The 21,280-nt window shown below is 48.0% G+C and overlaps 9 protein-coding genes across 10 annotated transcripts; 5 read left to right on the plus strand and 4 right to left on the minus strand.

The window, feature by feature from the left end:
• Nucleotides 1-373: 373 nt before the first annotated feature.
• Nucleotides 374-1,713, plus strand: TERG_12295 (uncharacterized protein). Its single transcript, XM_047751274.1, has one exon. The coding sequence runs from the start codon at nt 627-629 to the stop codon at nt 969-971; it is 345 nt and encodes a 114-aa protein (XP_047606620.1). The 5' UTR covers nt 374-626; the 3' UTR covers nt 972-1,713.
• A 1,486-nt stretch (nt 1,714-3,199) lies between these two features.
• Nucleotides 3,200-4,037, plus strand: TERG_12296 (uncharacterized protein; the record flags this gene model as incomplete). The annotated part of the gene is made up of 3 exons (XM_047751275.1): nt 3,200-3,219; nt 3,440-3,699; nt 3,784-4,037. The coding sequence occupies 3 exons, from the start codon at nt 3,200-3,202 to the stop codon at nt 4,035-4,037; spliced, it is 534 nt and encodes a 177-aa protein (XP_047606621.1).
• Nucleotides 4,038-10,190: 6,153 nt separating this feature from the next.
• TERG_05509 (uncharacterized protein) lies at nt 10,191-12,691 on the minus strand. 2 transcript variants are annotated; one of them, XM_003233587.2, is made up of 3 exons: nt 12,234-12,691; nt 11,941-12,140; nt 10,191-11,820 (listed from the first exon to the last, which is right to left on the minus strand). In XM_003233587.2, exons 1-3 carry the CDS (start codon nt 12,530-12,532, stop codon nt 10,640-10,642), a joined length of 1,680 nt encoding a protein of 559 aa, XP_003233635.2. In that variant the 5' UTR covers nt 12,533-12,691; the 3' UTR covers nt 10,191-10,639. The 2 variants fall into 2 exon arrangements, with proteins under 2 accessions (XP_003233635.2, XP_047606622.1); XM_047749992.1 differs by having other exon boundaries at nt 10,191-12,140.
• A 24-nt stretch (nt 12,692-12,715) lies between these two features.
• Nucleotides 12,716-13,624, plus strand: TERG_05510 (uncharacterized protein). The gene has a single exon (XM_003233588.2). It carries the CDS (start codon nt 12,816-12,818, stop codon nt 13,617-13,619), a length of 804 nt encoding a protein of 267 aa, XP_003233636.1. The 5' UTR covers nt 12,716-12,815; the 3' UTR covers nt 13,620-13,624.
• Nucleotides 13,625-13,776: 152 nt separating this feature from the next.
• Nucleotides 13,777-14,973, minus strand: TERG_05511 (uncharacterized protein; the record flags this gene model as incomplete). The annotated part of the gene is made up of 5 exons (XM_003233589.1): nt 13,777-14,042; nt 14,115-14,231; nt 14,305-14,322; nt 14,382-14,660; nt 14,748-14,973. The coding sequence occupies 5 exons, from the start codon at nt 14,971-14,973 to the stop codon at nt 13,777-13,779; spliced, it is 906 nt and encodes a 301-aa protein (XP_003233637.1).
• A 628-nt stretch (nt 14,974-15,601) lies between these two features.
• On the minus strand, nt 15,602-16,131 carry TERG_05512 (uncharacterized protein; the record flags this gene model as incomplete). The annotated part of the gene is made up of 3 exons (XM_003233590.1): nt 15,602-15,702; nt 15,796-15,860; nt 15,926-16,131. The coding sequence occupies 3 exons, from the start codon at nt 16,129-16,131 to the stop codon at nt 15,602-15,604; spliced, it is 372 nt and encodes a 123-aa protein (XP_003233638.1).
• A 707-nt stretch (nt 16,132-16,838) lies between these two features.
• On the minus strand, nt 16,839-17,547 carry TERG_05513 (uncharacterized protein; the record flags this gene model as incomplete). Its single annotated transcript, XM_003233591.1, has 2 exons — nt 16,839-17,269; nt 17,337-17,547. 2 exons carry the CDS (start codon nt 17,545-17,547, stop codon nt 16,839-16,841), a joined length of 642 nt encoding a protein of 213 aa, XP_003233639.1.
• Nucleotides 17,548-19,028: 1,481 nt separating this feature from the next.
• Nucleotides 19,029-20,108, plus strand: TERG_05514 (uncharacterized protein; the record flags this gene model as incomplete). The annotated part of the gene is made up of 4 exons (XM_003233592.1): nt 19,029-19,171; nt 19,251-19,449; nt 19,514-19,798; nt 19,869-20,108. The coding sequence occupies 4 exons, from the start codon at nt 19,029-19,031 to the stop codon at nt 20,106-20,108; spliced, it is 867 nt and encodes a 288-aa protein (XP_003233640.1).
• A 332-nt stretch (nt 20,109-20,440) lies between these two features.
• On the plus strand, nt 20,441-21,119 carry TERG_05515 (uncharacterized protein; the record flags this gene model as incomplete). Its single annotated transcript, XM_003233593.1, has 2 exons — nt 20,441-20,633; nt 20,695-21,119. The coding sequence occupies 2 exons, from the start codon at nt 20,441-20,443 to the stop codon at nt 21,117-21,119; spliced, it is 618 nt and encodes a 205-aa protein (XP_003233641.1).
• Nucleotides 21,120-21,280: the final 161 nt, after the last annotated feature.

Below are 21,280 nucleotides of genomic sequence, written 5' to 3' on the forward strand. Positions count from 1 at the left end.
CTGGAGACTCGTTGTGCTTGAGTCAAATCCAAAACTGGGGGGGCACTATTTTGCGTTGTACAAATGGTGCTTTTTATTTTGGCATGCTGGGCAGCAACCAGGCTGGTGCTGCGTTGCATGGTTGGTCGTATCTTCAAGGTTACTAGCTGTTTTCTTTCAGGTGCTGGTCGTCCGAGTGGGCCTTGCGAGCCCCAGTGGAGAGAGTTCCCGAGGCGAAAGGCTAACGGCTGAGGATTGAGTCCTGCTTCGTAACTGGAACCCAGAGAGCGGCCAGAAGCCAGCAGATCAAGAAGATAAAAAGGCTGGACACGCGGGCAAGAGCGATGACATCCCGCACAGCGCAAACCAGCCCTGGGGGCTCCCGTGGAGGTTGACTGTGCAGTAACCATAAACTCGAAGGATTTCGTGTCGAATATTTGCCAGGGAAGAGGATACGGGGAATCTCAGTTACCATTGGTGGCTGTTGCTGTTGCCATGGCCCGTTGGGAGCCCTTTTCTGTGCCCTGTTTAAGCCAGTCTAAATACCCAAGAACAATCCTGTACCATCCAGCACCAGAGCTGCAAAGTGGAAACAGTTGGGCTGCCAATGAGTGCTGGTACTAGTGGGAGTTAGCTTTCCCTGGCTCATGTTACGAGAGTTTCGATACTTCGTGGAAGAAGGGAAGTATCAGATTCCGTGCTTTGTTCTGCGAATTAACGTGGTGAAAGTCCCTGCTGGACAAGTAAGGAGATGTAAGGGCATGGAAGTCCTGGTATGGAACTCATCTTCTCTCCACCTCATTCAAAGAAGACAGAAACTGTCGAGATTGGCCAGGCTGAATATGCTGATCGTGACAGGCTGCCATGAGATTTCGATGCTGGCAACATCCCTGCTGAACGTGGAGAATAGCTCAGCAAGAAAGGAGCTTAGAAGCTCGGGTAAATGGCTCGAAACAGACAAAATTACCACATCAAAACCTCTGGATGGGTAAGAAAAGCAAACCATTTCCACTCCTATTATGAGCCCCAGCCTGTCTTGCCGTTTCCTGGCACTCCGGAACTGCGCTTGGCTTTGGTACGAATAAATGTGCCTCCAAGAGAGAGAAAATACACGTACCTAGATGCCGGTACCCCTGCCCTAGCTCCGTACGGAGTACATCGCCTGAAAATTACCAGCCATACAAATCTGCTTGGATGTTTTCGTTACGAAGCGGAAAGATCTGGGCATGACTTTCGCTCCATCCATACTCAGGCGTAATTTATGGAGAGCATTATTGCTTGAGCGACCGAGTTCCACGTAATCGAGTCGGTTGGGGTGAAACATGAAATCGTAGAATACATTTAACAACCTTCTTGAAATACCATCAGCAACGCTCGCCCATGAGGGAACTATGCATAGTCTTCAGGGCACTATGCGCAGATTATGGTGTATCATGGGCCCACAACTTCCTCAAAATACACACAGACAAAAATGTCCATAAGGGTAAAGGATATAAAGTGTGCTGGAGAAGGAGTGGCACTCCTCACTTATTAGCCTTGTTCATACTCCTTCATTGTTTGCGGGGAGGGTTACAAACTTCTCGAGAAGATCTTGCTTGGGGGATCTTCATGTACTTGAGATATCTCCCCTAGCCCTCAATAATGCAAGATCCGCGCTATCCATTATGGTCAATATAACCATGCTCCACCAGCCTTATTTTTTAGGGCCGACAGTTTTGTTTTGTTTATCCCAAAAAAAAAAAAAAAAAAAAAAAAAAAAAAAAAAAAAAAGAAAAAGAAAAGGTCCGATCAGGATGTTGTGTGGAGGGATTGATTCCAGAAAGGAGCCGATGTTCTGTCCATCTTTCAGGGTTCCAGGGGCTTTCAAACGGAATTTTCTCTTGGAGGGAGCGGGCTTATGCTCCATGCTCTTCGGCACGCGCTCCCGCTAGAGAGAAATGCCAATGGGGGCCCCATTAAGCTAATGCCATCGAGCAACGACCAGGACTATCCGCTCCTTGATGCTGGGTGCGCAGCGAGAAGCGGGTGACACTAACTGGTGCAGAACATCCTGACGTGGTTCGATTGCTGGCAATATGCCTCTGCTCCTGTGATCGCCAACAGATCTTCAGCTCTTGGATTCATATCGCCGAGGATCTTTGCCTGGCAACCCCGGCAGGATCTGGAACCCACACATTAGTTTCTATTCATGAGCGAAATCATTGAGATCATGCAAGATCGAGATCGGGTTGGATATCATTTTACCCCCCAGCGCGTGGTAAGTGAACTGATAGGTGATTTCGAGCAAGGGCGGATCATGGATCAAGTCTTGCCTGTTACGGAGTTCTTGTCTCTCATTCACTCAGCAGCCACACGCATTCTTTGTTAACTAATGGTTCTCTGGGAAGTATCATTTCACCGACCGTAACCCTTCACGAATCACACGGGGCGAAGCATGGGTTCGGGCCCGGCTTGAGCTCCGTTCCTCTATTATTAGTTTTGCATCTGGATATATGTGTTAGTATGCAAAGTAACCTCTGGAAACGACTGAGCTGATGCTAGCTTGAACCCAGGGGTTTTCTCGTGTTTTGACCTTGTCTTTTTTCCTTTTTCCCCCCTCTCTAAGTGTTTCTTTTTCCTGTATTTTCCTTTTTTTTTTTTTTTTTTTTTTTTTGCGCCCTCCTCTGCATTGCTAGTTATCCTGGCATTATCGTGGGGTTCCCCGGCTGCCTCAAACAACTGCTCATCTCGGCTTTTGTGCTTGCTCATGGCTTGTATCTCGTCCGCGGCGGAGTTGACGTTGATGTTTGATATGAAGTTTTCGTTGACGTTAAAGTAGACGTTCTTCTGCACGGACCACTTTCCTCCCGTTTTGGATAAAGAGACCTCCATCGATGAAAAAACACTTCGGAAAACAGCGAAATACACCAAAAATTACACAGGAAAATAAGTACTGAGAACTTGGAAGAAGAAAACATTGCATGAAGGTCAATTTGATAGTTTCTCCCCTTCCCCCTCCCCCCTCGCCTCCCGTATATGTACTCCAGATCGTGCAAAAAAGCAACGCAGAATGCAAGTCAGGATGTCCTTTTCTTCAATGTCATGCAGCTGCCCTGCAACTCCGGCCAAGCGATAAACGAGAGAGAAGTTGGGATCAAGGCCTCGAAAAAGGCCGTGTGAACAAGGGATGCAACAACGTTAAAGCCAAACAGCCGTCTTGTCTCTCCCACGTTCTGCCATCATGCATAGCTATCCTATGGTGTGAGTGTAGGTGAAGACCGAGTCCGATATAATAAGGACTAGGATCAGACGGGCGAAAGTGCAAAAAGAAATGATTGAAAGTACAGAGTAAGTCAGTGAAAATAGAAGCTCGTTGTTTCGGTTTTTCTTTTTCTTTCCCTTTCTTTCTTTTTGTGATTTCGACTTCGAGGAGTTATTTTATCACCATCATTAATTACAGTTATTGCTACTTTCTCTTTAGCACCTTCACCTGGTTTGCGGAGTCATCGCAGCGCAGAGTTAAACGAGCACCACAGGAAGACCAAGAAGTTCTGCACGTCGATCAGAACATTCCATTCTTAGCTGGGCTGATAAGTAGCGAGCGGGACGTTCAGCTTGTTCTGCCGCCTGCATGGCTGCTCTCTGAACAACACGATATCAACACCCTTGCCAGTCACTCACGTCCTTCCGTCTCACTCAACGATGGTATACCCGAACTGCCTATAGAATGGTATCCGACTTGTTCGTGGCGCTGCGGAACCCAAATCCCGAGACTTGGCAAAAGGTGATCAGCTTGAGGACCAAATTCGCAGGGGAAAAATAAAGGTAGCGATCCTATCAAATGGCAATTCGAGCGCCTGCATAACCTCTTCAATTTTCAAATAACGGTAGAGGCCTCTTGCATGAACAGCGGTGATTGGATGCGTAGAGACTCCCGGCATGTCAAGGCAAAAGATAGGCCTAATTCCGCGATCATGTGCCTCTTTTCGTTCGGCACCGCAATCCTGGAACAGGGACTCAACGGCGCCGTACTAGTGTTTGCCCTCTGGCTTGATCCACAGCTCGTCGTGAAAAAGTAGGGGGTTAAGAGCTTGACTCGTACTCTGTATGGCTATGGAGTAGCGGCGGAGTATCCTTCATAGAGAATTGAGAATAAGTTGTTATTATGGATGCTTCTGGCGATCATCCGAAGGAACAGAAGCCAAAAATCCTGTCTCTGAAATCTCCACCGACCCCATTCCACCAGCCCAGCTTGCCGAAAGTCTGCCAAAATACGACTCCAGAGCTCAACGGACCGCTCTTTGTCTCTCCCGCTCCAGCATCCGCCTTCCGGGTAATTACGAGAGTTAGCGTGGGGAGACATTCCAAGGGAGAGCTATACCAACAACTATATCATTAGGTAACATCAAATAATGAATGATGCATGATATAACAAGGGTACAGATTATCCTCAGTGGGATACGCTCCCCATCATCCAACCATAAGCTTTGAAGGTTGAGAGTCCAAACAAACTAGAAAAAGGAAATCCTCTTGGGCTGTCATCCTCAAATCCTTATCCCTTTCCAGCTCACCCATCAGAAACCAAGTGTCGTTTTGTTCCCCCAATCTTTAGCACAAGCCAACCAGCGGTTGATCAGTGCGATACGAGTTCACCAAACCATTTCAGGAATCTGTATCCTCACCTCACCGCCTACCAGGGGACTGGCTGGCTCATTCTTGAGGGAGGTGGGTGGGCAAAATAGACAGGGACAAGGAATAATACATACTAAGTTCCCATACATAATCACCAGCAGCAAGAAAAATCTCCGGCTTACATTTTCTCTTCACAAGAGAAGGATATCGGCAAATGCCCGTGAACAGACTGACAACCACGAAGGGCGGACTACGGAGTACTCCGTGCAGGGGACAGTGTCGAATGCCCCCCGAGCTCAGGCCAGAGTGTATGGAGTACACCCCTTCCACGTTCCGCAGTTTGGCATGGTATCGAAAGGTAGGGGTCTTGCACATACATGATGCAAGACGCACATAATGCATATGCATGATGCAAAATATCCGTGTGTCCAGGATAGAGATCTCAACACAAGCATCGAGTTCATACAGTCCATCATGCATCACGGACTTGAAGGGGAGTACTCGATATGGAGCACCTCCATTTCTCATTTTGATACGGAGTACTCCGTACAAATTTCATAACTTGGGTGAAAGAAAATATAAACTTCATCCTCACTCTAACCTCAGTTTCACAAACCTTCCCCGTTTCTTTTTTATTTTTCACTCTGCTTCCTTTTTTTTTCCCTTGGACCCCGACCCATGGCAGACTCATGTCACCAAAAACAATACAGAGTACGGAATAAATTACGCGAGCTCCAGGAACGTCAGGGCTAGTCCCCGAGCAACTATCGATTTTCCTGTGTCGATTAGGGCCTATAGCCTGGCCAGAACAAACAATCATCATCAGCTGGTTAAGATCTACAGGGCCGCCGCCTCACGCAACGAAGCAGGAAGGGCTCGCTCCATCCCCATAGTGACGCTGCATGCCCGACACGCAAGACTGCTGCTCGTTTACGCACCCTCAATCGCTTTGCAAACGGGTAAGTTTTCTTGAAGCAAGAGCGATCCTTCATCTCGGGAATTAATGAAGCTGATTATCTGAATCTGACGTCCATGCAATAATACGCACCTGGCGTTGCCACTCTCACCGTTAATTCACTCTGGTTGTACGGAGTATATACTCCTTACACGTGATGTTTAAGGGAAGAACTTCGGCTAAATTGAGCCAATTCAGAGGGGAATTCGGTACCTTGCAATATTTGGGAGTTGCGTGAAGAAAAATTCAGGTATGGAATTGCGTCGTCTTAAAAATTATAAAAAAGAAAAGCTTGCGGATTGTGCTTGTTTCCCCTCGCTATGCAACGAACCTTGTCAAAATCACAATTTCAAGTCCTTCAAGAGCTGACAGAAACCTTCCCTGTCAAGTTACTTCCGCGGAGGGGATTATGGGATAAATAGAACATAAGGGGTTGTTTTTGCTCTCCGTCTCAGCACGTATGGGTCACCGAAGGCGGAATCCAGTCATGATGGATGCTTTCTCGCAGTAGTATAGGCTCAATAACAGGGGCCTTCTCTAGATCCAGTAATCTCCCGAAGAGATATTCCATTTGAACGAACACATGGAGCTCTGGTCGACGAGCTGACGCGCCACGGTGGCTGATAAAAATGGCTTTCTTTGCTTCCTCAGTACCTTATGCCATACCATATCATTGGTAGGTTATCCCTGTTCTCAATCACCCGCGGATTCTCAACAGGCCAACCTCAGCAGCTAAAACAGCGTTCCCAGTCTATATACGGAGTACGGAGTCCGAGTTTCTAGCTCATACTATCTTTCCCTGCGCACGAAGTACGAAGCAGAGTCATTTCAACCAACCTTTGGATCGGGCGGGAAACCAGAGCAATTCTCCAGCTAGTTACGTCCTCCAAGCCGTCAGCTCGATACAATCGGCGCCCATCGTCTAGAATTCTTTTTTTTTCCTTTTTCCCTTTTTCTTTTTCTTTCTTTCTTTTTTTTACCTTACCCATCATTCCACCTCATCAGTTAGCCTAAGTCATCGTCAGTGTACGGAGTGCTGTGATAGAGCCTGGTATATCATGGGAGGACAGAGCTGCCAATCGCTACCTGTTCCAGGAACCCTGCTAGAGGTTTTCCGTGGAGGATTTCAGGACCTTGATGTCTGCTTGCCATATTTTATACCACCAAGCTCGGAAAGTCTCCCCTAATTCCTGGCACGGGAGCTTGCTTGGCTCTCATGCCGTCTCCTTTTACTTGTTTGTTATCGAAGAACTTTCGTCTCTTTCCTTACCGAGGCGATATTTCTTGCTATTATTTGAGCTCTGTACTCCATACTCCGTATGTCCATCCTCGGGGACATGAAACAAAACCGAGAGTTCAAGACATTTTCTCGTCCCGTCCCAAAACACGCTTTCGAATGATTGGAAAATCTCGAAATTGATAGCTCTGATAACTGTAAAATCCCGAAATGACCAGCCTCGTTTGATCAAGGCTTATACGAAGATGATCACAGTCCAGATCATGCGACTTCACCGGAGGAACTGGAAGTGTTACAGGTCTCCATTCCCACTCCATCCAATGTCTGTTCACACCACTCCCGTCTCCACGCCGCACAGCCGAAGTTTGGGAGACGGGAAGGAACGTTGTTTCGTTCCCTGGTCCCTGGCGCCGGGCCACCTTATTTAATTTAGCCTAACTCAATATCTCCAGCTCGCCCCCTAACCAGGTACACAGCCCTCTCTTTTCCCTCCCCTTTTTCACTCCTCAGTCAGAGTGAGCAAGTAACCATTGGCCAGAGCCTTGTTTGCTTGACCATGGCCATGATGGGAACTATTTGTCCCTAACCCACCTCCTCGAACGCCATCGGGACGGTAGCTTTTCCTTTTTGGTAAACATCCCCGGCTGGCGTTGCCCCCTTATGCCTCCTCCCTGAAGGCTCAACTTACACTATCACTAATCGCCATCTTCGCTGTTGTCATGAAATAGACGGCCTTATTCTTGTGTTCCCGTAGACCGTTGCTTGTGATACTTAATATTGCATCTCACTTTCCCTCTACTCTCTTCGCCCAGCTGCAGGCCCCAGCTGCAGATATACCCCCTTCCATAGAGTATTATTATTACTTCAAGCATGCCAGGTCCTGGTGATCCATCCCTCTTGGTTTAATGATGTTGGTCGTTTGCGCCAGAGCTGCTCGTAGCGGAACAATCATTACGGAAACGAGCAAACGCTCCTTGTCTTCCTCCCCTACAACGACGACTTTAAGACTCCCTTCACTTTCCTTGCCACAGACCTCTTTAGCCAGTGCAACAATCAAGCGAACCGATTAATATGCTCGCCTGACACAGGCAACCCTTTGCGCTTATTCCGACTCGTGGACAAGATATTATGTCTGAACTTGTTCGACGCATGTCGTATCCATACATTCACCCCTCTGCTGTTGTCAATTTCTTTTTTTTTTCTTCCAGCTGGGACGCTGTGACTCGCTTTTCCCCGTCTATAATAAGGCACATAATGTTGGTTCTCGTGGTCGAACCCAGGGTATTCCTTGTTGATGCCACGCGGACAGAACATGGCGCCGCAAGTCAGTTGGGGGCGGAAGATACGCCTCTTCCTGCCATGCTGGCGTTTGTTGGAGGGGCTGGCGTGGTTCGCCCTTCTCCCGAAGAAGACAATGCAGGTTGCTGTATCTTCTTTCGTGGGTCTGCCTTTTGCTGAGAGATTTTCTGTGCTCAGCCCAACTGGCCGCACCAGATGGACGATTTGAGCCAATTGAATAGTTTGCCAATGCAGCTTGAACGGCTCGAGACGCAATCCAACCATTTAAACAGAGCTTCTGCCTGCAAGGTGCAAGTGATGACCGACAGTTTATGCATAAGATGCCGTGCAGCTCCAGGGTCGAGATGCATTAGCTGCACTTAGTGAAGCTGATCCTTGCAGCTAGTAAATTTCTCCTCAAAACACCCACCGGATGAGAGTGAAAAAATAAATAAATAAATAAATAATAATGCGGTAATGTTTTTTCCATTACAGATGCATCTTTTTTTTTTTTTCATTCCCACACGTGTGTATAGATGGAGTTTGCCATGTTGAAATATACCGCCAGAGACAGAGTATGCCGTACTCCGTACATCCTCCAGGATGAAAAAAAGGTCCAACGACCAACGATCAACGGTTGTGCAACGCAGGATGGATATAGTGGTGGCGACAGCTGTCCACCACGAATAGGTTTCGTTCCCTAACCCCTTGCGTCCTGCGTTCCTCTTTTTTACCTTTGACCTCAAATAACCAACCGGCTGTTGGCCCTTGGAGTCTATCAAAAACCATGATCCCCTCCTCCCGTGCTGCAGAGGGGGGGGGAGGGGGGTGTGAAGCCAATGCACAAGAGAACAAGCAATGGAACCGTTACACGATGCAAGAGCTTGCTGCAGGTGTCTCAAGCGACCCAGAAACCGGCCTGTATGATTTCTATATTTACTCGCTTCGAGAGTCTGGTGACGAGCGATAAAAGTCGAGTGTTTCTTGGAAGCTGACTTGCGCGCAAGCGCCACAAAATGGCCTGCCTGGTTTCTCAGCATCGGCCTCCTTGAAGCTCCATTCATCCATAGATCCGCCTGTGAGGGAGACGCCAACTCTTGGTAGCTATGGAGATGACTTGTCATTTAGCAAGTCACCAATTTAGGCCTGGAAAGGGACCCAGAAGGTGTTCTTGGTGGCAAGCTCCATAACGCCAGTCAGTACAGTTCGGAATTCCAAAAAGAAACTCAGGCTGCACTGCTTTGAGATCTTAGGGCCGCGAGCACAGTGTAGCATTATTGAGGAGCGTAGCAGCAATCTTAAATGTTCAGAGATACTTACCATAGCCATGACAACCGTGTTGGGGATATACGGATAAACGGGCTTCACGGGGAACAGGTAATACCTCTTCCCATTTCCGTGTTACGCTGGTTGGATGTCTCTCCTTGCAGTACGGAGAACGCCACCGATGGCCGTCACTAGGATTGAAGCTTTCCCAGCACCACGAAGCGGAGCACAAGTGATGATAGCGATAGCCGAGCCGGCAATGCAGAACCCCGTTTAGAATCTCCTCTGGTTTAAAAAACCATTTACTTTCTTTTTCCTCTGATCTTGCATCTTGTGCGTCTGATGACCATCTTGTTCTATTTTTGTGGTGTCTCCTGGCCATTATTCTGGTTCAATTCATTCCACCAAGATTCTGGAAGGTATCTCATTCAAGGGCATATTACGCATCCTTCGTTTATCCTCGGTTATCTAGACGATCAGCTGTGATGGCCGTATGGAAGCCATGGTACACAGAAAAAGAACCTATTTTTTCATCTGTTAGTGCCATGGGCAGGCACACTTCCACTTCGGTGTATGTATACATACTGTGGTGCCCCGTACTCCTGAAAGATTGCCGGAGCTGGCGGAACAAATAAGCTGCTACACTGTGGTTGTATAGCTATTATGACTGTATTTCATCATTAATGTCTGGTCCCTTTTGCTCTTTTGCTTTTCCTTTTTCGGAGAGAAAGGATCAGTGTGTTTGCACCGGGGAAGCAAGCATGGCGAAAGCTGCATGGCATCGTTTGATATCCAGCCTAGCTGCATGCATTGGCTGTGTTTGATTTTTTTTTTTTTTTTTTTTTTTTTTTTTTTTTTTTTTTTTTTTTTCTGCCTAATGCTTCGTACATGCATACGAACTGGACTGAACTGTTACGTTTCTGGCTTGCATATAACCAGCCAACTAACTGCAACGAGGCAGTGCATGAGCAGTAAGCGGTAAGCAATACGATGGAGTTATTTTAAGTCCATGTATTAACAGTTTAACAATTTCATCCGTCGTACAACCACTAGAGCTATTTAGAAGAATCTCCGAGATCGATTTGGACTTTGTCAAATCTACCTGCTCCCCGCAGCCTCGACAAGTGAACGAACAGCCCAGAACACGGAGTAGACTAAGATTATAGCCGAAAGCAGGCTAGTTTTAGCTGTCTTTTTTTTTTTTTTTTTTGGTTCTTTGATTGGTTTGACCTTGTTGTTTTCCGATTCAAGATGCGAAAAAATATGCGAGTGGCTCGCCTTTCACCGATTCTTTGCACTTGATCTCCGCGGCCTCACAATCTTGTGCCCATGTTGAGATGGACGGCTTTGACCTGGGAGTAAGCCTCGAGGCCCGCTTCGCCAAGTTCCCTTCCGACACCCGACTGCTTGACACCGCCAAATGGTACACGGAAGTCACTGTCGTTGCTGCTGTTGATCCAGACCATGCCAGCCTCGATACCACTGGCCACCCTGTGACCACGCTCGATATTTTGAGTGAATACCGCGGCACCCAGACCGTAAGTGGTATCATTTGCCTTGGCCAGGGCTTCCTCTTCCGTCTTGAAGCTGGTGACTACGGCAAAGGGGCCAAACACTTCTTCTCGGTAAATCGTCATGTTGTCTGTCACGTTGGTGAACACCGTTGGTTCAATGAAATAACCCTTGCCGTTGCCAACTTTCCGGTGTGGCACTCCTCCTGTAGCAAGTGTTGCACCCTCGGATTTGCCGGCCTCAATATATGAAAGCACACGGTCGTACTGGGCCTTGGTCACCTGCGGGCCCTGGAATGTGTCCTCTGCAAATGGATCGCCAATCTTGCTGGTCGACGCAATGGCCTCTTTGAATTTTGTTACGAACTGATCATAAATACCCTCGTGGACGAGTAGACGAGATGTGGCGGTGCAGACCTGGCCCATGTTATACATGATACCAGTATGAGCCCACTTTGCAGCCTGATCAATGTCTGCATCATCGAAGACAATCAGTGGCGACTTGCCACCGGTTTCGAGGGTGATGTTCTTCAGGTTAGCGGCAGCCATTTTCATAATAGCACGGCCCGTTGCTGTAGAGCCGGTGAAGGCAACTTTGTCGATACCGGTGTGGGATGCAATGGCGGCCCCGGCCTCCTTACCGTATCCGTTGAGGATGTTAACAACGCCAGGGGGGAATCCTGCTTCCTTCACTAATCCTGCAAGGTATAACACACTCAGAGGAGTCTGTTCCGCAGCTTTAAGAATAACTGTGTTTCCACATGCCAAAGCTGGCCCAAGTTTCCAGGCAGCCATTGCCAAAGGAAAGTTCCACGGGATGATCTGGCCCACGACGCCGATGGGCTGGCGTAACGTGTAGGCAAACTTATTGGCAGTCGTGCTGATAGTCCTACCTTCTATCTTGTCGGCAAATCCGCCATAATATCTCAAGACAGATACAACTTCAGTTACATCGTCGTTCAAGGAGACCAAATATGGCTTTCCTAGGATCGTAGTCATGTAAGAGATACATTTCTATTGCGCTTGCTTTAAAAGGAGCTACCCCCGAGTCGACGGGTGGGACAAGGCTCTGAGGGAATAACGGAAGAGGGAACAGCACATACCGTTATCCCACGTTTCAATAGTGGCCAAAGTCTCTGCATGTTGCTCGACGAGCTCAGATAGTTTGACCATCATCCGTCCTCTGTCGGAGCCCGACAAATCCTTCCATGAGGGATGTTTCAAGGCTGCTCGGGCTGCGTTGACGGCGATATCAACATCCTCCGTTCCGGCAGCATGCACAGTGGCAATATCTGTCTCATCACTGTTCATTGGGCATCAGCATCATAATCTAGAGTCTTCTGCGTTTATTTTATTTTATATTATTCTTTCCAAGGGCTTAAAACATGGTTCGTACGTGGGATTGACTGATACAATCGTCTGCCCTGATTTGGCGGCAACAAACTCGTTGTTGATGAATAGTCCCAATGGCTGTGTGTACTTCCTGCCATTAGGCGCTGTGAGCTCTGCAGATAGGCCAGACATATTGTAGGACACTGGGTTGGAGGAGAAGAATCTGTGGCCTGTTCGTCTCTGGCGGGGGACTAGTTGGTATAGTTGACTGGGATGTGTATCTCGCTGAAACAACAGAGTAGGCCTAGACAGACGGGCAAGACGAGAGCAGAAGTGTTCTACCAGTGGCCAGGGACCGAACATATATTGCGTATGCAGTGTAGTCAATAGAAAAGTAGATGTCGAGGACGTCGAGTTTGATGCCGACGTCGTTGGTTGTTGCTGCTGGTGACGATGTTTTGGTGTTTCATCCAATGGATTTATTTGCCTTTTTTGCCCCTCCGGGAGTCGCAGCCGAAGTCCCGCAGCTAAACAGACACCGAGCCAGCTGCGGGAACCTCATGCAGGGAAGACGAGGGCAGGACACGGCGTAAAAGGCAGAAAAAGAGCGACGTTCTGCAGCATACCAGGCAATTGAGCTCGGACTATGGACCGCAGTGACCGGAAGACGGCGGACGGGCCCGGGGACGCTGGTGCTGGTGAAGGGCAGCTCCCCCCGGACAGGCTGGTTGACAACGCTGGCGCCGTGGAATACTGGAAGACGGTTGAACCCAACATCAACGGCATGCTGGGAGGGTTTCCTGGGATCTCAAGGGCGGATCTACTCTCCTCCCGGTCCTTTCTGGCCAAGGTACGCCGTCTGCTGCCATCAATTGGAGGAGGGACTGCTCTGGGTGCTACGGCACATCTGCCTCCACTGCAGCTCGGTGTTGACTGCGGCGCGGGCATTGGCAGAGTTACTGAAGGGCTACTCAGCAAGGTGTGCGAGGTAGTGGACATTGTCGAGCCGGTAGAGGCCTTTGCCAAAGTGCTGATTGAAGGGAGGCTCAAGGCGGAAGGGAAAGTCGGTGATGTCTACATCACTGGTCTGGAGAACTGGGTGCCCGAGAAGAGATACGATCTGATATGGATCCAGTGGTGTCTGCTCTATCTCACAGACGACCAAGTTGTGCAGCTTTTGACCCGGTGCAGAGATGCGCTCTCGCCGTCTGGCGTGGTCATTGTCAAAGAGAACCTCAATACCAAGCCACACGATACCTTTGATCCGCAGGATAAAAGCGTCACTCGCGCCGAAGAAAAGTACAAGCACCTTTTCCAGAGATCAGGCTATTCAATTATAAAGGAAGAAGACCAGCTGGGTATTCCTCAGCACCTGAATCTGCTTCCCGTGAAGCTATTTGCACTGTTCTGCGAGCCCGACACACCCTCCTCCACTCAAAACCAACATTAAATTCGGTCGTCACAATATATATATATATATATATAATCCCTTATCAAATGGGGTAAGACGTGCGGGCCCACCTTCAGATTATTGTACATATCTTTTGGCGGGTTATCATGGCTGAAAGGGGGGGGGAGAAGAAACAAGCAGGGGTGTTATCTATTGGCTATTCTCTCACAGGCTCTTCTTCCTCTGCCAAACTCATAAGGAAGTTCCACTGCTCTGCTGTCACAGGAGACACACTCAGACGAGATTGCTTAACCATTTGGAGATTCTCCAATGCACCACCAGGCTTTGCGTGAGACTTGATATCAGCGAGCGTAACCAGATTTTTGAACTTGCTTCGAAATTGAACATGGACCCAATCCCACTTAGGGTTATCACGACTGGACTTTGGGTCATAATACGGGTGTGCAGGGTCAAATGCGGATTCTACATGACACATTAGCCCAAGGCTGTGAAACTGCAATGTCAAGAAAATAGGTTGATAATTGGGAGCAATACCGTCTACTGAGCTTTCTCGAACGATTTCCATCGTGCCCGCAATCCCGGGGACCTTGCAGTTTGAGTGGTAGAAGAAGGCGAGGTCTCCTTTCTTCATCGCACGCATATGGTTTCTTGCTGCGATGACGTGGGTGTTAATAGGAACTACGTGCTGTACAAGCAGAAACCAAAACACAGATATATAGCTTACCAGCTGGGTTCCTGACTCCTAAAATCAAAGTTATTAGTCTGGGAACCCATTATTATAAAAACAGGATATTTGCTTACCATCCCATCCCTCTGGCTCCGTGGCAGCACGCAAATCGTCAATTGAAAACCTCACGTCAACTCCTTTTTCAAGTCTTGTCTCCGGCTCTGCCTTCATGAGCCAATATGATTTTCTAACTTTAGAGTCTGCTTTGCTGGTACTCTTGGGCTTTGCATTAATGGTAGCTTTCTTTGTAGCCCGCTCCTCTCCCATGGTAGCTTCGACGTTTGACTTTTTTTCAGGGCGCTTTTTTCTCTCAGGGACAGGCTCGGGGTCACTGTTTGGACTCTTCACAGCCGCTATCAGCCTTGTCAGTAAGGTATCGTGAATATAATAGGTATGTATATACATATAAAGATAACATTGGCAAGCGGGTTAATTCAAACCTTTCATGTCTTTTGCGGACTCGAACTTGAGTTTTGAGCTCTTTGAGCGCTTCTTAGCATCATCAATGGCATCTTCTGCTACGGCTTTCTTCGCAGCCGTCGCAACACGCTTCGGTCGGGATGATGCAGCCGTCTCTTTTACAGCTTGTGCGCTGCCATTACGGCGTTTTTTGTGGTTGCTGGAGACGGCCTGCGTTGGCGCTTTCTGCGCAGTAGAACCAGGCATTGCGAAAGATACACAATCGGACACGTGAGTAAACCTAGACAGCAGGCAAAAATAAACAGAGTCTGAAAATCTATAGATGTAAAGAAATTGAAAAAGACACGATATTTAGAGAATCTTACGATCAAACACGTCGTTGGAAGCTTGCAGCGTGTCAATATAAAGACGTCACGTGGCCAGGACGAGGCGAGCGTCAAGACGACGGCGAGGTGCTCCAAATCAGCATTACAAGCAAACAAAAAAGGCGGAAAACACATATATTCTAGGAGCTGTATTCGATTCAAAACTACCTGCCAGGGTTGTGTGGCATCTATTGTGTTGGGTCTAGTTTGGGAGTATACATTCATTCATCATCCAGTAATGCAAAAAGGCCGAGCTTCCTCCTGGTTTATATACCGGTCTCTATGAGCATATGGAAGTGTGCCCCTAGTGCTGTCATTTGACAGAGAAGGGCCATCAGACTTCCTGGTAGTGCGGTGCGGCTAGGCAAGTAAACACCCCCTTGGTTATGGCTTACAAAGCCGGTGGCTCGAAGTAGGGTTGGAATTGAGTTGAGATGGTGTGTCAGTTGGGCATGATACAAATCGTATGGCCGTATGGACGGGCAGGCCAGGTCAGGAAAAGGGACTACTCAGTCGTTGGATTTTTTGGGGCTCTCCGTTGAAGAATATACAGCCTGTGAGCTGAATTCATTTACTCCAGGTAGACCCCTTGGTGACTTTCCATAGATGACTATATTGCAGTTGAGATTAGTCTTAGGCATGAATTGTATATCGAGAGGGTATTCAGGGCGGAGATCAAGCGGCTTCTAAAAAGGGTGTGTACCTCGTTGGTATAATGAAAAGCTTGTGTATAACAGGATAGGTAGCGCGACTATTGTCATGGTCCACCTAACGACGGGAAAGATCCAAAGTTAGCAATGTCTCTGGCAGTGTAGACAGGCATATCAGCGCACCTTCGAGCAGCAGATTTGTACTGTGGTGTTTGCTTTATATCCGGCTGCTTTGGAGCTCCACGCACGCCCATCCGTCCTAATTCCTCCTGCGTCCGGACAGTAAGTGATGACTTTGGCGGCGGGAGGTGCACATTTGGGCTCTGTTTGGACTGGCTTATGGCTTTCGCCAGCTCAGACGCTGGTGTCTTTCGTCTCGCTGAAGGCATATTGTGTAGGATGCCGAGTCGGCCTGGGGTTTGTGCGCAACTCGCAGCTCTGCAATAGCCGGCTCCTGTGCTCCAGATTCAGTTTGTTTCGCACTCGTCCTGACACCCTGAGTATATATAATCCAGTCTTCTCTCTCCAGCTAAAGGCTATCTTTTTTCGAGAGGTGCGACGACTCGTTGACTATTCCGGACTGTAGTTTTCGCGCTCTTTCAAATGGCCTGGAGCTTGATGGAGTTCTCCCTGGTATCAATGGTTAGAGACAATAATTAGAGAGCAGCTATTTATTTAGTATGACTGGTTGCGATTGATGGTGAATATGATGGAAAATCGCCAGAAATCTGTCGTTGTTCCAGACTCTGTTGATGGAGTCTTGATTTTGACACGACCAGCTTTAGTCATCACCACCCGTCTTGGCTAACTACAGTATCAAACTTCCATTCTATACAGAGTTCAATGTAGAAGTAAGAGGGCATTATCATGCCACTAATGAGAAAATGCATTATATATCTCTTGATCCGTTTCCCCCATAACTATATGAACAGTGAAATAGACGGTTATCTAACAAAATACAGGGCCATGATACCCTCGCTGGAAAAATTAGCAACTTGAGCCACGGCAAACTTGAACGGTGGAAACGACAAACGCCAGGTAAGCTTGTCTCAGGAGGCCATCAGTTGCGCCCCGTTGCCGGCAACAGGACGCAACCTCAGGCCTCCATGGCTGGCGAAGGGTTGGTGGGCTCGGCGGGCGACCATCTAGTGAATGATGGTGGGATGACGATGTACTCTTCGCCGTGTTCATTGACACGGCCGGTGTGCGTCCAGCCTTGCTTGTCGGTATGCGGGCGCGGAAGGTAGGGGCAGGCGAGCTCAGATGGGTCGGCTGGCCGACCCATCGTCGCTGCCTCTGCTGCCGTCGGGAATTGGGAGTAGAATTGGTGGCTGACAGCCACCAGGTCGAGCTCGACCTCTGGGATAAAGTCTGGCGCCATTGCTGCGGCAGCCAGTTCAAGCAGGATGGTTACTGCTTGTTCGTCCTCCTTGCTGAGGCGTGGTGGTGTCTGGGGCAGCCTGGTGGCTCTGCCCGTCTCGTCAGTGACGAGAATGGTTGGGATGGCTGGCATCTCAGGACGTGCTTCTGAGAAAGGTAGGTTGTTAGATGCATGATGCCTTCGTTGCTAATGTGGTGGAGGACCTGAACTTACCAGCCTCTTTGCCGGTATATGGCTTGATCGGCTCTGGACTCTCCAGCTTTGGCTGGCTCTTCTCTGGCTCCTTCTTGACTGCCCTCTTCCGGGGCTTTGCTTTGGGCTTTGTGACCCTGCTAAGTTCGGCCTCCCTGGCCTTGCTGGTTGGCTTTCTAGTGCGTGCAGACGTGCGCGCAGTGGCAGCGGTGGGTTTCTTCTTGGATTCCATGTCTGGCAAGGAGGAATGTGGTCGGGAGTCCGATGGCAAATAAAACGGTGGAAGCGGCGGAGGAGGGAGAGAGCTTGTAGATGTGATGGAATATGGCGAATGCTCTCTCAAAGGAAGTTCGTATGAAAGGGTAGATAGTAGAATGTAAGCTAGCTTCAGAGACGATAGCGAGAGCTGACGGTGAAGACGAGGTTCCTTTCCTGGTCGGCAAACTCCTGGACCTGGCGGAGGGTGGTGGTGGTATTTATGCCCATCTGGATTAAAAGTCCTCTGTTGAGGTGTAGCATCGAATAGACAATAGGATTGTGTTATGCCGATTGACAATCTTCAGTGTCATTGGACATTGAATACAGTGAAGGGGCCCCGAAATATATGTATAGAAGACAATAACATATGCAACATTCGAAGCTCCTTTATTGCTTGTCACAGCTGTGAATGCCATTGTAGATAGATAGAAAGAGGAAACAATTTTTTTTCTTGCCAATAGACAAGTACTCCTAATATTGGGACTAGAAGCGGAGGAGGACAGTATTAGGAGGAGAGTGGCTCCTATTCTGGCCTATTCTAGAGTAAAAAGATAGTCCCATTGTACCAAGCTGTTTCTTCCTATTTAATGAATACTCTACACTAGAAGCTAGTGTGTCATTTAGCAATAGAGACTGCTTCTATATTCCAGCATTTTTGAATAGTTTTAGCAAGCTGGCTATTTGAAATAAAGCGTTGTTTGAACCCGTCCGGCTGAGAAGCCGAATAATATTGCCATGTTTGCTCTGAAAACGAAGCCCGTATATGGTTAGCTAGAAGAACTCCGAGCCATTGACCAGATTTCCTATTATAAATCGCCCTTGTAAAGCTCATAAAGCTCATGTTGGATATCGCTCTTGGGTGAAATATAGTTTATGAAATGCCGCCCGCAGTATATTATTAGCATATATTCAGAAGATTGTGAGTATGTGTATCTTCAAACATGCTTATAGCCGAAGATATATGATCTAAAAGGGCGTGCAGTGAAGGGTATCATATCATCGTTGTTTGGCTGTTCCTGGACTTGACTGGTAGTTATTACTATGCAGGATCCGAGATACTCGGTAGTGTAGGGGGTCTCTTAGGCGAAAAAGGCTAGTTTCTTGGAATAATAGTTTCTTACTGTTGGGGATAGGCTGGGGCTTATATTCTAGTCTACCTCACGCCTAAAAACTCCATGCTAATCAGGCTGTTGAAGCTGCTGAAGCTGGCGTTTTTCGTGACTTGAAGGCTCGTTAAAAGTCGAAGAAAACGCAAGGGAAGAGCAAATGACTAAGCAGTTGTATATTACGTAATATCGCGATATCTGTCAAGAAGCAAAACAGCGAGAGGGACGACGTTGGCGATAACCGGATAGACTGCTCAAGACCAGTGAAAGACACTGCTAGACCTCGCGACAGGGCTTGGGGGAATATTTGCTCACTGGTTTTTCGAGTTTCCTTTTCCAGCCGGCCATTATGCGGCTTTTTGCAGCTCTCCGCCTCGGGCTTCTAGCTCTAGCTGCTCCAGGATTATGCGCCTCATCTGGATGGGGGTTTGCTGATGGCACACTATCTATCCATCAGAAGGGTGCTGGGATAGGTGGCGCCGAAAAGCACAAGTATGATTTTGCCAGCCATTGGAAGCATTGGCAGTACCTGTTGCCTTATTTGCTACCTATCTGCTAACTACCATCCCAGGCTATCACAAAACCAGCCGTTGGCTAAGACGATATCACTGAACGATGCAAGCACATTGAAGCTTCTTTTGACGATACAGGAGGATGAAGTTGCGGCAAGACCTCATCAAGCCTTTTTGACTCTCAGAGAAATTTACTCAGGGCTGGACATCTCATACCCACTCAATGTCAAGGGGAATGGAAAGGCTGTCGTCGAATTGGTCAGTTGAAACGAACAATAAATTGCATATACCAGACCATTTCTAACCATTATATCGACTGTAGAATCAGAAGGACCTCCCTGTTCAATTCCTCACTACCAAAACCCCAGTTGAAGCCTCCCTGTTGATCGCTTCCTTTGGTTCCTCAGGCGGCTATTACAAGCCCGTCTTTAAATTATCAGTCGAACATAAGCCGGACACCCCTATTCCCTCCTCAAAGGCTCTTAGATACGGCAAACTGGAAGAAATCCACCATACGTTCCGAGAAGACCCTCGCAGTCCACCCATGATTGTCTCCGTGTTCTTTGTCCTTGCTGTCCTGGCCACCCTACCGCTCCTTGCGATCTCGGTGAGTTTAGACCTCCAAACAATTCTATGCACGCTATTTAAGACGTACTAACAAATACTGATAAATACAGTGGCTTTACCTGGGTGCCAATGCCAACCACCTTTCCGTTGCACTGAAATCTGCACCCCTCCCCCATATAGTTTTCGTCGGGTCCATCGTTGGGCTTGAGTTGACCTTCTTCATGTACTACACGAGCTGGAACCTTTTCCAGACGCTACCAGTTGCCGCAGCCATTGGAGTTGTATCGATTATAAGTGGAAGCAGAGCTCTGGGTGAAGTGCAGCAGAGACGACTTGCCGGTCATCGATAGATTACCTGACATCTCCTTTTATTTACCAAAAACACTGGGATTATTGGTATCCCATGGCTATATACTGTCACTCTTAAACTCGTACATCCGATGTCAATTTAAACACGTGAATTCATATAAAATCGTAGTACAAGTCTAGATAAAACTTATCTCATTTCCATATTCAATTACTTTCCTCGCCGTCCCATTGGCCGACACATTCAAGCTTGCTCGTCGTACGAAAGTAACGTTAACTAAAACCCAGTGACATCACCAAATTTCAACGTCGCAGTCAATTTTCCTCTACAAGCTACAAACAAGAACAACAAACATAGCCGTACCTCACATATACAATGGGCACATCAGCCTCAAAACCAGCGCGCGCAGCAGCATCAGCTGCTTCCCGTCGCCAATATCCTCTCCGTCCCTCCCCTTCAACCACAAGCACACCCACTGCCTCTCCACCGCAGCCGCAGCCGCAAGCACCAACAGCCAACCGTGCAAACACACAAGGTCAAGAGAAAGCAAGCACCACGCGATCAGAAGGTATGTCGACGTATACATCGCACAAACATACAGAGTATACCATTACTAACTACGCTAAAAGCAATTGACCTGGATGCCCGGGATCCCGACTTTGCAGCCTCGCTTCGCTCCATAGGACCTGTAACTCCTACGCCCACACTTTCACGAAGCAGCACATTTAACCAGCCGAGGGGGCAGAATGTCTCACCACCTACGTCTGGAGCAATAAGTGAAGAAGTCAAGGCGAATCCGTCGTTGTTAACATTGATGTCGCGGACAAGGATATCTGCTGAGGCAGAGGCCGACATGGAGTCGTTGGGGAGAAAGGGTCACGGAGGACGTCGGTTTGTAGACGTTGTTAGTTTGAAGCAGATTATCTCCATGAGAGATACACAAGGGGTTAGCGAGGAGGTTATTGAGACGCAGTTTGGATTGAAGAAGGGGACTTTGGCCAACTTAGGGCCAAAGGGGGTGGTAACGGGATGTACGATAATGCTTACTTTGTAGTTGCCATGATTTTGGTGGAAAAGGTCATGTACGATATAACTAGACAATGGACGACGAAGCATGTATAATTTTGTTATATTATTAGAGACCATCCAATGGAACGTTTTTGGGTTTTTATCGATATGTAGAGATAAAGATAGAAGATAAAAGCAGCAATTCGA

This window comes from Trichophyton rubrum, assembly GCF_000151425.1.
Source record: "Trichophyton rubrum CBS 118892 genomic scaffold supercont2.6, whole genome shotgun sequence".
Classification (NCBI taxonomy): domain Eukaryota; kingdom Fungi; phylum Ascomycota; class Eurotiomycetes; order Onygenales; family Arthrodermataceae; genus Trichophyton; species Trichophyton rubrum.